Source organism: Macaca fascicularis, chromosome 20 (assembly GCF_037993035.2).
Source record: "Macaca fascicularis isolate 582-1 chromosome 20, T2T-MFA8v1.1".
NCBI lineage: Eukaryota > Metazoa > Chordata > Mammalia > Primates > Cercopithecidae > Macaca > Macaca fascicularis.
The window spans coordinates 12,059,028-12,074,215 of record NC_088394.1 but is presented as its reverse complement, the minus strand read 5'-3'; the positions used below and the strand labels follow the sequence as shown (position 1 = coordinate 12,074,215).

Below are 15,188 nucleotides of genomic sequence, written 5' to 3'. Positions count from 1 at the left end.
GGGGGAGCCCCTCATGTCCTTGGGGGAACCAGGGTACCTAGGCTTGGCAAGGAGTGGTTTATGTGTGTGGGACTCACACCAAGGCCCAGGGCTCCCAAGAAGCATGAGCGCAGTCATGTCTAAGCAGCGCATTGGTGTTGTAGAAAACAGCCTGGTCTTCAAATTCCATGTGTGTGACTGTGGGCTCCTCTGTGCCCCTCAGCTGACAGCTGACCATGGGGCTGGTAGTGTCTCCCTCAGGATGCTGGGACTTGCCAACAGGTGCCTGGCTTTGCACCATAGATGGTGCTTCCTGACCACGGGCACGGGCACCCCCATCCAAGCCACAGCTCACTGGCTGGGCCGGTCAGACCTCCTTCTCAGGCCATCTCTTCCCTACCCTGAAGAGGGTAGGTCTGCAGGATACTAGTCTCGTGTTTGGGGTACCCGTTGGTCATCCACTGACAGTGTTTTTTCTCCCACCCGCAGCAGCTTCATTGAGATTAAATGGATGACTTGTATGATCTGTGCAATTTTTTTTGAGACTAGGTCTCACTCTGTTGTTGTGGCTAGAGTGCAGTGGCGTGATCTCAGCTCACTGTAGCCTGGACCTTCTGGGCTCAAGTGATCCTCCTGCCTCAGCCCCTCAAAGTGCTGGGATGGCTTAGCACCACCGTGCCTGGCCGATGTGTGAATTTTAAGTGTACGATTCAGTGGCTTCTAGTTTATTCAGAGTTGTGCATGCATCAGCCTAAACTGAAACCCTGCAGCTACCAATCTGCCTTCTGTGTCCATGGCTATGCCTGCTCTAGACATTTTGTGTAAATACAAGCAAAACCTATGTGGCATTTGAGCCAGGCTTTTTTACTTAGCACAGTATTTTTGTAGCGGGTCTCAGGACTCCATTCGTCGTTAGGGCTGAATTGCCCGTAGACCTTCAGCTCTAAGCCACCTTGAAGCCGGTGGGGGAATCCCTGGACCTCTGACTGCTGCAGCAGGGGAGGGGGAATCCTGGCCTCAGGGCAGGCTAAGCCAAGGCTCTAGGTATCGGGGTGCCTGGCAGGCGCTGGGCTCCCACTGCAGTGGGTGAGTGGAGCTGGCCTCACTCACACTGCCTTTGGGCTTTTCCTCCCCAGATCATGCCCTGGTAGCCGGGGCCCAGCACGTGGTGACCTTCGATGGCCAGGTATGGGACCTCAGCGCCCAGTGCGGCAGCATCCTCCTGGCCCAGGACTTTGCTCACAACACATTCTCGCTGACACTGAGTCGGACAGGCTCGGGGCTCACGGCCCTGTCCATGGAGCTAAACCACATGACCCTCGTCTTCTACCCCAGTCTGCAGGTGAGCTGGAGAGGCACGGCAGCCTCCCCTGGAGACCTGTGCCCATGGCAGGTCGCCTGAGGGGGATGGTACTTTCAAGTTTGTCACCTGGCTGTGGGTCAGATTTCCTGCCCAGTCCCCTCTGGCCCACAGGCCTACAGACTGTACAACTCCTCTGTGCCGGGGGAGAGCTGTCCGGACCTCAAGCTGCATCCTACGACAAGGAGGAACGTCCCCAGGATTGAGCTGGCCAGTGAGGACGGGGTCTCTGTCTCCTGTGACATGCCCACCGGCCTCTGCAGCCTGACTCTGGGCCTCTGGCACCATGGTGGGTCTGGGCCCCAGCAGGGTTGGCCCCACCTACAAAGGTCTCTCTGGGATGTACCAGTTTAAGCTTCCAGGGCGACAGGCAGCAACTGTGCATGCAGAGCCTCTGCCAGCCTCGTCTCTAGCATGGCAGCGTGTGTGCCCTCACTCGTCTAGCCTTATGCTATTGACCCCGTGTCCAGATGACCGCCCAGAGCTTTCTGCCCCGTCTCTGGGACACGCAGCTCCAGTGTGGAGTTGGCCCTTCCGTGTTCCCTCTGCCAAGGAGCACAAAGGGCCTGGATTTCAGCCACTCGAGCTGAGGACATGGGGAGGGGATAGGGGTGTACACATGCTGTCCTGAGCCCCTGCGCTTTCTCTTCCTCCTCTGATGAGGGTTTCGAGCCAGGGCCTGGGCTCCAGGAGTCCAGTGTGGAGGTGGTGGGATTCTACTGCTCTTGTCTGCCTCGGCTCATCTCACACACAGGTCCCAAGGCAGCAGGGCTGTGGCTGCGGGAGGATCACAGGCTCTTACCGCCACCTCAGCTTCCCTCCTCCCCACAGGCATATCTGCTGGTCTTCTAGGCACCAATGACAATGAAGCAGGCAATGAGCTGATGTTGCCAGACGGCTCTGTGGCCCGCAGCCTGGAGGAGCTCAGCCTGGCCTGGCAGGTGAGTGGGTGCACCTGAGGTTCTTGAGGGCTGCTCTCTGCAGTGTCCTGGGAGAGGCAGGCGGCCTGATGGCTCTGCAGAGGACTTCGTAGGCCCAGGGTTGGGGGAAGTCTCCTGCTGAGACCAGTGTATGTTGGGGAGCCACATGGTCCAGCAGGAGGCCTGAGTCTTGTGTCTGTCCTGCCAGGTGGGTGGTGACTGCAGGGCCACTGAGAAGACTCAGCAGGCCTGCCGAGAACAGAGCCCCACCTGCCGGGCCTTCTTCGAGGACCCCCACTCCAGTTTGAGGAACTGCTTCTGGGTGGTGAGTGTAAGCCTGGCCCATGGGGTGCAGAAGGCCCTTTCCCTGATCTAGCCTAGGCCCTTCCTTCTTGCCACTCCCCAGGGTGTGGACAGTGACTGGGTGCCTCTGATTTCAGGTAGACCCTACACCATTCCTCAGCCTGTGTGTGCAGGACGCCTGCGGCACCCGGGAGCTCCAGCCTGCCTGCAACCTGGTGGCCGCCTACATCCACCTGTGTGCCCGGGGCTTTGTGCCCCTGGCCCCTCCTCCGCAGTGTGGTAAGCTGCCCCAGCCATCTGGCACTCTGCCCCCCAGCCCAGAGGGAAAACCAGTCCCTTTCTCTCACCAGGGAGGACAAATAATTGTCATTCAAGGAGCTAGGAGTCAAAACGTTTATTAAGAAAGGGAGCCCCAGCGACTGCCACATGCTGCCTGACAGTTTGGATGTGTGGGAGTGCATGCCTCATGGATGGCCCTAGTGCCCTCCGTTTGGTGAACAGTGAATTCTTGCTCTATTAGTTCACATCAGAGTAGGTTGTTTAAAAAGGCCCTGGCACCTCCTCTCTGTGTTTGTACTCTCTCCTCCTGCCATGACTGTAAGCTTCCTGAGGCCTCCCAGAAGCCCGCAAATGCTGGAGCCGTGCTTGTACAGCTTGTAGAACTGTGAGCCTATTACCTCTCTTATTTATGAACCACCCAGCCTCAGGTGCTCCTTCTATCAGTGTAAATGGATTCCCTATCCCCTACTAAGCCAAGTGTCCAGAGAGCCACATAAAGTCACCTCTTGAAAATTTGCCAGTAGGGCTTTTTCTTTTTTGGGACAGTCTCACTCTGTCACCCAGGCTGGAGTGCCGTGGTGCAATCTCGGCTCACTGCAACTTCCACCTCCCAGGTTCAAGCGATTCTCCTGCCTCAGCCTCCCAAAGTGCTGGAATGACAGGCATGAGTCATGGTGCCTAGCCTCTTGAGGGGTTTGAATGTATACCACTGTTTAGGGTAAATACTCAGCCCTGTTTTCCCTCTGCTCTCATACCACAACCATCATCAACACAGCGGATGACTTCTCTGACCATTGTCCCTACTACCAGGGTGTCCCTCTAATTCAGTTCTATCACTAGCTACCTTGAGATAGCACGAGATCCCACGTGCTGAGAGCTCCTTCATCTGGTGCTGCGTGATTCCCACAGCCAAAGTCCCAATAAAAGGGCATAGAAGTCAGTGACAACAACACTAGTAGACTTCCAAGAGCTTCAGATGCCAGAATTAGTGGCTGCCATTCAGACATTTAAAACCTTAACGGCAGAAGAGAAAATTAATGAATTGGAAAATATGACAAAGGGAGGATGAAATAAGAGGATCCAACAAGTCTAAAAGAAATGCCGGGTACGGTGGGTCATGCCTGTAATCCCAGCACTTTGGGGGGCTGAGATGGGCAGATCGCTTGAGGTCAGGAGTTTGAGACTAGCCTGGCCAACATGGTGAAACCCCCATCTCTACTAAGAATACAAAAATTAGCCGGGTGTGGTGGTGTGCTCTTGTAATCCCAGCTAGTCAGGAGGCTGAGGCAGGAGAATCACTTGAACCCAGGAGGTGGAGGTTGCAGTGAGTTGAGATTGCACCACTGTGCTCCAGCCTGAACAACAGAGCAAGACTCCGTCTCAAAAAAAAAAAAAAATTCCAGCAGGAAAACAGACACAGGATCCTTTAGAGTCAGGAGGCACAATCCCCAATACAGTAAATGCATCCATACCAAGACCCATCAGAACAAAATTGCAGGAAAAAACAAAGGTCCTAAAAGCTACTGAAGAGAGTGGAAAGAAGGAAGAACATGTTGATAATCCATCTCCCACCAGCAACAGTGGAATAAGAGAAAATAAGCATGAGGTTAGTGTGTATACCCTGCTCAACTATTATTTAAGAATGAAATACCCTCTCAGCACTGATCTGTCTAGAGATACGTTTACCACGAATGACACTCAAGGGATCCACTGACATTCATTTATGTAGTCTGTAGCTGCTTGCCTGCCACAGAGGCAGAGTATTTGCAAGAGAGATCATATTTTTGCTGTCTGAAAGACTCTACTAAGAAGATAGAAAGATAAGCTACAGATTTGGAAAAATGTTTACAAACCACCTATCAGACCAAGGACTCATCTCTAGAATATATAAAGAACTCAGGCCGGGCGCGGTGGCTCAAGCCTGTAATCCCAGCACTTTGGGAGGCCGAGACGGGCGGATCACGAGGTCAGGAGATCGAGACCATCCTGGCTAACACCCTGAAACCCCGTCTCTACTAAAAATACAAAAAACTAGCCAGGCGAGGTGGCGGGCGCCTGTAGTCCCAGCTACTCCGGAGGCTGAGGCAGGAGAATGGCCTAAACCCGGGAGGCGGAGCTTGCAGTGAGCTGAGATCCGGCCACTGCACTCCAGCCCGGGCTACAGAGCAAGACTCCGTCTCAAAAAAAAAAAAAGAACTCAAAGCTCAAAAGTAGGCCAAGTGTGGTGGCTCACGCTTTTACTCCCAGCACTTTGGGAGGCTGAGGTGAGATGGCTTGAACCCATGAGGTCAAGGCTGCCGTGACCAATGTTCACACTCCTGCCTGTGTGACAGATTGAGACCTTGTCTCAAAAAACAAAAACTCAGTCACAGAGAAACAAGGTAGCACCACACATGTGAGCTCCGGTGAGTTCCGGCATGGGGTGGTGAGTGCCAAGGACTCAGCAGCATAAAGCATTGGTTGGACATCCAAATAGCCAGGTTGTGATTTCAGCATCCACTTATGAGTGTACTATAAAAAGCACCATTCCAGTACCAAAAATGTGACTGGTGAGAATATAGGACAACTGCTGGCAGAGCTAGGCTTAAGGCAGGAATCAACTTCATGGTCTACCAACTAGACCCTCAGGAGGCAGCCTTGGACTCAATGAGACAACTATGAAGTGCCAAGACAGGAGGTGGTATGGCTGCACGGGAACCTCGGAGAATCTGTGAATCAAGCAGAAGCGCTCGCTGTTTTGACCGTGTAAATACAAAACTGTCGGCTACTTCAGCCATCAACAAAACATCTGGGGAGGACAACAGAGAAGACTTACAGCCAAAGCATCACAATGGAATAGTATCTGCAGTTAAGGTCCTCTCACTCCCTTAGGGGTTTTTAAATCAAGGGCTAAATTATTCCCCTTTCTTGGACACCAGAGAAGTATCTAAGAAAAGCAGTCACCAATTATAATTAACTTTTGGAGGACAAATTAAAAGGTGATTGTAAGTTACAAAATAAAGACATATTATGAACTCTTATAAGAAAAAGAAATTAAGATGCTTTTTATTCTTTTTTTTTTTTGAGACAGGATCTTGCTCTGTCCTTCACGCTGGAGTGCAGTGGTGCAGCCTCCCAGGCAGCTGGGCTTACAGGTGCACGCCACCATGCCCGGCTAATTTTTGTATTTTTAGTAGAGACGAGGTTTCACCATGTTGGCCAGGCTGGTCTCAAACTCCTGACTTCGTGATCTGCCTGCCTCGTGCCCAACCAGAGAAATTAAGACATTCTTAGATAAACAAAAGCTGAGGGAGTTCATTATGCAAGAAATGCTAAAGGGAGTCCTTCAAGTCAAAAAAAAAAAAAAAGCTAGGTGGAAATTTGAGGCCACATATCAAGACCTGTATTGTAATTTTGATTCATATCTGTTATTGCATTTAAAAGATTTATAACTATAAATCTGTTAAATATATAAATGAAAAAAATTAGGCATGGTGGCATGCACCTGTAGTCTCAGCTACTCAGGAGGATTGCTTGAGTCCAGGGATTTGAGGTTACACTGAGCTATGATAATGCCACTGCACTCCAACCTGAGTGACAGCGTGAGACCCTGTCTCTAAAAATAGATACAATGTGTGACATCAAGGTAGGAGGGAGGCAGAGCTGTCAAAGAGTAGGGTATTTGTATGTGATCGTACTTACTAGTTTAAAATGGATTGCTATAACTTCAGGACGCTTCATGTAATCCCCTTGGTAATGACAAAATATCTACAGAATGTACATAAAAGGAAATGAGAAGGAATTCTAAGTGTATCACAATAAAAAAAAAATCAATTAAACACAAAGGGACGAAATGAGAGAGAAAGCAAACCATAAGCCATGCAGAGAACAATGAACGGCGTGGCATCAGGAAGTGCTTCTCCATCGGGAAGTCCCATAAGTAGCGTGCTGGCGTCCTCCCACAGCAACTGCTCACTGCAGTCCTTGGCTGTGGGCCTCATGACACAGTCACCAGGTTAGTGAGTTGCGTCAGAACGATAATCTTTAAAAATACAAATGAATTCCACAATCAAAAGACTAAGAGACTTACACATAGGTTGAAAGTGAAAGGATGAAAAAAGAGAAGGAGTAGCTATACTAATATCAGACAAAATTGACCTAAGGTCAAAAGCCGTTATAAGAGATAACGATAACAGTCAATTCACCAGTTATAAATGTACATGCAACGCACCTCAGAACTCCTAAATATATGAAGCAAACACTGACGCAAACACTGTAGAATGAAAGCAGAAATAGATAGTTCTATGATAATGGTAGGAGACTTCACCTCACTTTTTTTATTTTTTTGAGATGGAATCTCACTCTTGCCCAGGCTGGAGTGCAGTGGCATGATAATGGCTCACTGCAACCTCCACCTCCTGGGTTCAAGTGATTCTTGTGCCTCTGAGTAGCCCCGGCTATTTTTAGTAGAGACAGGGTTTCACCATGTTGGCCAGGCTGGTCTCGAACTCCTGACCTCAAGGGATCCACCCATCTTGGCCTCCTAAAGTGCTTGGATTACAGGCCTGAGACACTGCACCCGGCCCAATACCTCACTTTCAATAATGGATAAAACATCCAGACAGAAGATCAAGAAGGAAACAAAGTACGTGAATAATACTATACACCAGTTGGACCTACCACACAGATAACTTCACCCAGCAGCAGAATACACATTCTTCAAAAGTACACATGGAATGTTCTTGGGGAAAGATTGTATGTTAGGCTTCAAAGCAAGATTTAATACATTTTAAATGACTGAAATCATAATAGAAGGAAAACTGAAATATCCACAAATATGTGGGAAGTAAACAACATACTACAAAACCAGTGGATCAGAGGAAAAAAAGGAAAATTAGAAAGTATCTTGAGACAAAACATCACATCTTACGGGAGGCAGCAAAAGCAGTGCTATGAGGGAAATTTGTAGCTGTACACACTTACATTAAAAAAGAAGCCAGCTGAGCACAGTGCCTCCACCTGTAATCCCAGCACTCTGAGAGGGCGAGGTGGGCAAATGACCTGAGGTCAGGAGTTTGAGACCAGCCTGGCTGACATGGTGAAACCTCATCTCTACTAAAAATATAAAATGTAGCTGGGCGTGGTGGCAGGTGCCTGTAATCCCAGCTACTTGGGAGGCTGAGGCAGGAGAATCACTTGAACCCGGGAGCCAGAGGTTGCAGTGAGCTGAGATTGTGCCACTGCACTCCAGCCTGGGTGACACAGCTAGACTCTACCTCCCACCTCACCCACAAAAAAAAAAAAAAGCAGCAGCAGCCAGGCACAGTGACACTGTTCTATAATCCCAGCTACTTGGAAGGTCGAGGCCAGGAGATTGCTTGAACCCAGGAGTTTTAGACGAGCTTGGGCAATATGGCAAGACCCTCTCTCAAAGAAAAAGGAAAAGCTCTCAAACCAACAACCTAACCTTCTACTTTAAGTTATTAGAAAAAGAACAGCCTAAACCCAAAGATAGGAGAAGGAAATAATAAAAGTTAGAGCAGAAATAAATAGAAGATAGAAAAACAGACATATAACTACCAAGGAGATTGAATCAGTGACCAAAAACTTGGCAAGAAAGAAAAGCACAAGATCAGATGGCTTCACTGGTGAATTACCAAACATTTGAACAATCAACACCAATCCTGCTCATATTCTTACAAAACACTTAGGAAAGAATACCTCCAAACGCATTCTGTGAGGCCAGCATTACTGATACCAAAGGTAGACAAAGAACCAGAGGAAAATAAAGTAATATCCCTCATAAATACAGATGCAAAAGTTCTCAACAAAATACTCGTAAGGAGAATTTGACAGCATCATAAAAAGGATTATATACCATGATCAAGTGAGATTTATTCCTGGAATGCAAAGATGGTTACCATATAAAAATCAATGTAAGATAACACATTCCTTCATTCTGTTAAACACATCACTATTTCAGTTAGTGCAGAAAAAACATTTAACACAGTTTAATACCCTTTTCATGATTAAAAAACACAAACTCGAAATAGAAATGACCTCAGCATAATAAAGGTCATATAAACAACCCTCAGCTAACATCATACTCAGTGATGAAAGAAAGTTTTCCAAGATGAGGAATAAAACGATGATGCCTGCTTTCATAATGCTGGAAATCCTCGCCAGAGCTATTAAGAAAGAAAGGAAAAAGAAAAGGCATCCAAATTGGAACAGAGGCAGTAAAATTATCTGTTAACAGATGTGATCTTCTTTGTTGAAAATCCTGAAGACTGCATGAAAAAAAAAGTTAGAACTAATAATTTGTCAAAGTTTCAGGATTACGAAATCAACATACAAAAGTCGGTTGCAATTTCTACACACTAACAGTCAACAATCCAAGAGGGAAATTAAGAAAACAATTCCTGCTGGGCATGGTGGTGCATGCCTACAGTCTCAGCTACTTGGGAGGTTGAGGCAGGAGGATTGCTTGAGCCTCAGAGGTCGACGCTATCAGTTTTGATGATGATTATGCCTGTGAATAGCCACTGTACTCCAGCCTGGGCAACATAGTGAGACACCATCTTTTTTTTTTTTTTAAGTCCGTTTACAATAGCATCAAATAAAATAAAGTAAGAATAAACTTAACCAGGAGGCAGACTTTGGCAGGATGTAGAGTCCCAGAGACTGGTTGTGCAACAAATGTAAAGGCATCTAATATTTAAGGATTATAAGACTTAGTATCGTTAAGATGTCAATACTACTCAAAGTGATCTACAGGTTTAATGTAATTGCTATCGCAATCCCAGTGGCATTTTTTCTTCAATTATAGAAAAATCCATCCTAAAGTTTATATGCAATTTCAAGGGACCCCAAATGGCCAAAACAATCTTGAAAACAAAGAACAAAGTTGGACACATTATACTTCCAAATTTCAAAATCTGTTAAAAGCTACAGTGGTCAAAAGTGTGGTACTGGCATAAAGACACACATATAGACCAGTGGAATGAAATACAGAGTCTAGAAAGAAAGTCTTACACATATGGTCAAGTGATTTCAGTAAGGATGCCAAGACTATCGAATTGGGGAAAGGACAGTCTTTCAACAAATGGCGTTGGGAAAACTAGATATCCACATGCAAAAGAACAAAGTTAAACCATTACCTTATACCATGTTGGAAAAAAAAAAAGAAAAGCTCTATGGATTAAAGACCTAACTTTAAGAGCTGAAACTATACAACTTTTTTTTTTTTTTTTTTTTTTTTGAGGCGGAGTCTTGCTTACTTGCCCAGGCTGCAGTGCAGTGGCTTGATCTCGGCTCACTGCAAGCTCCGCTTCCTGGTTCACGACATTCTCCTGTCTCAGCCTCCTAAGTAGCTGGGACTACAGGTGCCCGCAACCACGCCTGCCTAATTTTTTTTTGTATTTTTTTAGTAGAGACGGGGTTTCACCGTATTAGTCAGGATGGTCTTGATCTCCTGACCTCATGATCCACCTGCCTTGGCCTCCCAAAGTGCTGGGATTACAGGTGTGACCCACTGTGCCTGGCCACTATATAACTCTTAAAACACAGTAGGAGGGCTTCCTTTTTGGCAATGACTTCTTTGATATGACACATATGACACCAAAGGCACATGAACGAAAGGAAAAATAGACAAACTGGATTGCATCGAAGGATACTATTAACAGAGTGAAAAGGCATCCTACAGAATGGGAGTAAAGATGTGCAAATTGTATCTGATAAGGAGTTCCCATCTAGAATACATAAAGCACTCTCACAGTGTAACAACAGAAACCCAACCCAGTTCAAAAATGTACAAAGGACTTGAATAGACATTTCTCCAAATAAGATATGCAAATGGACAATAAGCACGTAAAAAGATGCTCAACATCACTAATTATTAGGGGAACTCAAATCAAAACCACATGGAGAGGCTGGGCACAGCAGCTCATGCCTGTAATCCCAGCGCTTTTGGAGGCCAAGGTGGACAGATCACTTGAGGTCAGGAGTTCGAGACCAGCCTGGCCAACATGGTGACACCACGTCTCTAGCAAAAATACAAAAATTAGCCAGGAGTAGTGGTGTACGCCTGTAGTCCCAGCTGCTCAAGAGGCTGGGGCAGGAGAATTGCTTAAACCCAGGAGGCAGGGGTTACAGTGAGCTGAGATCCTGCCAGTGCACTCCAGCCTTGGTGACAGAGCAAGACTCTGTCTCAAAAAAAAAAAAAACAAACCACAAAGCCTCCATGGAGCTGCCACCTCAGACCCATTAGGATGGCTGTAAACAATACAGAAAATAACACGTGTTAGGATGTTGAGCGGTTGGAACCCTTGTGTACTCTTACTGGGAGAATAAATAGAAAAAACAGTATGGCAATTCACCAAAAAGTTAAAAATCGGCCAGGTGCAGTGGCTCACACCTGTAATCCCAGCACTTTGGGAGGCTGGGGCAGGCGAATCACTTGAGGCCAGGAGTTTGACACCAGCCTGGCCAACATGGTGAAACCCCATCTCTACAACAATACAAAAGTTAGCCAAGCGTGATGGTGCGGGCCTGTAATCCCAGCTACTCGGGAGGTTGAGGCATGAGAATCACTTGAACCCGGGAGGCGGGGGTTGCAATGAGCCAAGATTGCACCACTGCATTGCAGCCTGGGTGACAGAGTGAGACTCTGTCTCAAAACAAAGAATTACTGTACAATCCAGTAATTCTACTTCTGGGTATGTATCCCCTAAAATTCAAAGGGTCTCACACATTTATACACCGATGTTCATAGCAGCATTATTCACAACGGCCAAGAGACAGCAGCAACCCAAGTGTCCACTGACAGATAAACAAATGTGGTCTCTCCATACAGTCAATTATGATTCAGCCTTAAAAAGGAAGGAAATTCTGACACGCTACCACATGGATGAACCTTGAGGACATTATACAAAGTGAAACAAGCCAGTCACAAAAACATATTTGAAGGACCTAGAGTAACCAGTTTCATAGAGACAAAGTACAGTGGTGGCTGCCAGGAGCTGGGAGAGAGCAGTAATGGGCTATTTAATGGGGATAAAGTTTCAGTTTGGCAGGATTTAGTGAGTTCCAGAGATTGGTTGCACAAAAATATGAATGTACTTACACTGAATTGTGTACTTTAAAATGGTTATGGTGAATTTTACATGTATTTAACCACATTTAACATTTTTTACATTAGAAATGTATATTGAGCACCTCTGTGCTAGGCGTGGTGATGTGATGATAAACTTTATACATATGAACACCGTAGTTATAAAACCAAACACATAAGGAGATAAAATTCTAAGTGTAAAAACTAGCACAGACAGACAATAGCCACAGACACACAGGACTCAGATAGTAGCCTTATTAGACACAGATTATAGATTTCAGCAGGGAACTAGAAATTATTAAAATTACTAATTACTAAATGTGTAGTTTAGTAATTAATTTATCTAATCAGCTAATTGACTAATTACTGAAAATTATATATCTGAAAAAGAACCAGAATGTAGTAGAAAGAGATGGCAGAAAAGGCCACCTAAACCCCATATTTTAAACGGTTCTCTTAGCAGATGAGGGATAGAAGTGTGCTTCCTGGCCAGGTGAGGTGGCTCACACCTGTAATCCCAGCACTTTGGGAGGCTGAGGCGGGCAGATCACAAGGTCAGGAGTTCGAGACCAGCCTGGCCAACATGGTGAAACCCCCATCTCAACTAAAAATATAAAAATTAACCGGGTATAGTGGCACACGCCTGTAATCCCAGCTACTTGGGAGGCTGAGGCAGGAGAATCACTTGAACCCAGGAGGCAGAGGTTGAAGTGAGCTAAGATCGTACCTCTGCACTCCAGTCTCGGCGACAGAAAAAAAATAAAAAGCTGGGCACAGTGGCTCGCTCCTGTAATCCCAACACTTTGGGAGGCCAAGGCAGGCGGATCACTTGAGGTCAGAAGTTTGAGACCAGCCTGGCCCAACCCCGTCTCTACTAAAAATATAAAAATTAGCCAGGTGTGGTGGCAGGTGCTCCTCAGGAGGCTGAGGCAGGAGAATTGCTTGAACCCAGCAGGCAAAGGTTGCAGTGAGCCACTGTACTCCAGCCTGGGTGACAGAGCGAGACTCCATCTCAAAAAAATTAAAGCCCATCTTTTAAACAGTTCTCTTAGCAGATGAGGGATAGAAGGGCACTTCCTTAACCTGGTAGCTCTGAGTGTCAGTCTGTGCCCTTGCCCACCACATTTGACAGTGACACAGCAGAGCAGCACCTCTAGGGCCAGGAGCCCTGCGTCACGGCCTCCACTGCATGCTGTACTGAAGATCTCACCCACATAGTGAGCTCCCTTTAGCCCACACTGTGGGTTGGATGCATCCTGAGCTCTCAAATCATCGTGTGCTAAGCTTCCACCCTCCCCTTGGCTAGGAACCGTGTCTTGGTCTTCTCTGTGTCCGGGGTGCTGGCAGCAGAGCCTGACACAGAGTGAGCCCTCCACAGGTGGTTGTTCAATTTCCAAGGAACTCAGCAGGCTGGGCCTAGCACCACTGCCTGCAAAGGCCCTGCAGGTATAGGGACTCATTGACCCATGCCCACTGCTCTTACAAAAAGGGGAGAGGGAGATGGATGGGAGTAGATGGGGAGTTGTCCTATTAATAATGAGGGCCAGGGGCCCCTCTCCTCCAGGGCCCATAGCCTGGTCTTACTTCTCTTCTCTCTCCTTTACAGTTTGAGATTTCATCCAAGCCAGCATTAGGCTGCCAAAGACTTCAAACCCTTTCACCTTGTACTCCAATTCCAGTTCCTTGGCAAGGGCAAGATTCATGGCTGGGAGAGAATAACCAGCATGGAATGCCGGGAAACTCAGAACTGCACGTGCTTCAAACGCAGGAAACAAGAGCTCTTTGCCACTGGGCTCAAAAATACTTCTGGGGGAAACTCTCCCACTGGTCTGGGTAATTCTCCCCCTTCCTCCACACCTCCACTGTAAACCAGGAGACAGTGTGGCCCCTGTTCATGCCCAAGATATTTACTCACTTATTCAACAGCCATCTGGGAAGCCGCTTCAGAACACTGACTGTGTGGTGGGGGACACGAAGCCAGGCCCTCAGCAGCTTGGTACTGGTTTTCCCTGCCTGATCCAGGGGTCTTCTGAGGCAGGAGCTTCCTGGAGGGGAACTGATGGCCCCAAGCCCGTTAATCAGAAGCCTAGGGAGGGAGCTTTTCTCTCTGGGGTAGACACACTGGGACGGAATGCTTTAGGAGGCTCTGGGGAGGGCCTCCACTTTGGTAGGGGTACCTGTGAAGTCAGTCAGGCCCCCAGGCTACAGCATTGGAAGTTTTTTACTTTCTTTTGGGATATAACTTTTTCCTTTGAGTTTTCAACTGAAAAATAAAGCTGGCAGAATCCAAGAATGTGTCTCTGGATTACTGGGGCTGATCATCCACTCGAGATGGGGAGGTGTGGGCGGCTACAGAATCTGCTCACCGATAGGGGGTGCCCTGGAGCCCTCTCTGCACTGAGCCTTTGGTAGGAGCTTGTAGGGTCCAGATTCCAGAGTAAAGGGCAAGGCATCAGCCATGGGGACTGAGGCAAGCTGAAGGCCAGACTTGACCATCCCTGACCTCTGCCCTACTCCCCCCCTTCCCTTTCCCCTCCCCCTGCAATGAATCCCTGCACAGCGCAGCAGGTGCCAGATGAAGTTTACAAGAAAGAACTCCAGGGTGAATGGGAACGAGAAGGTCGGTCCTCCACATTGCCACACTGGAGAGAAGAGAGAAGGGAGAGCAGCTGTGATTTAAGTGTTTTGCTATGGTTACAGCCTAAAGACCCTGGAGCCCAGGCACTTCTCCAAGTGCCTTGAAAGATGTTTGATCTGGGGACCAGGCATGGTGGCTCAGCACTTTGGGAGGCCGAGGCGGGTGGATCACACGGTCGGGAGTTCAAGACCAGCGTGGCCAAGATGGTGAAACGTCGTCGCTACTAAAAATACAAAAAAAATAAATAAATAAATTAGCTGGGCGTGGTGGCAGGCGCCTGTAATCCCAGCTGCCCATGAGGCTGAGGCCAAGAATTGCTTTAACCTGGGAGGCGGAGAATGCAGTGAGCTGAGATCGCGCCACTGCACTCCAGCCAGGTGACAGAGCGAGACTCCATCTCAAAAAAAAAAAAAGATGTTTGATCTTAGGCCTTACAAGTTTGATCTTAGGCCTTACAATAGTCCAATGAGGAATGGATGATCCCTACTTAATGAGAGAAGACACAAAGGCTCACAGAGTTGAGAAGATTCCCCCAAGGTCATACAACCTACAAACGGCCAGGATGGCGCTGATGCAGGCTTGTCTGCCTCCCAAGGCTGCCCAAGCTCAGTCAACCCC

At 47.6% G+C, this 15,188-nt stretch overlaps 1 protein-coding gene and 1 long non-coding RNA gene across 2 annotated transcripts in view; one reads left to right on the top strand and one right to left on the bottom strand.

Moving 5' to 3' along the window:
• LOC102140761 (uncharacterized) overlaps nt 1-14,222 on the top strand; it is a 153,704-nt gene extending 139,482 nt beyond the window's left edge. Inside the window, exons 62-67 of the mRNA XM_045382987.3 lie at nt 1,116-1,321; nt 1,454-1,628; nt 2,171-2,280; nt 2,468-2,584; nt 2,700-2,841; nt 13,539-14,222. Coding sequence (XP_045238922.2) covers nt 1,116-1,321; nt 1,454-1,628; nt 2,171-2,280; nt 2,468-2,584; nt 2,700-2,841; nt 13,539-13,543 — 755 coding nt within the window. The 3' untranslated portion in view covers nt 13,544-14,222. The remainder of the gene's footprint in view (nt 1-1,115; nt 1,322-1,453; nt 1,629-2,170; nt 2,281-2,467; nt 2,585-2,699; nt 2,842-13,538) is intronic.
• The window catches only part of LOC102136195 (uncharacterized), a 76,472-nt gene that overhangs the window by 14,573 nt on the left and 46,711 nt on the right, over nt 1-15,188 (bottom strand). The gene's annotated exons all lie outside the window — the stretch shown is intronic.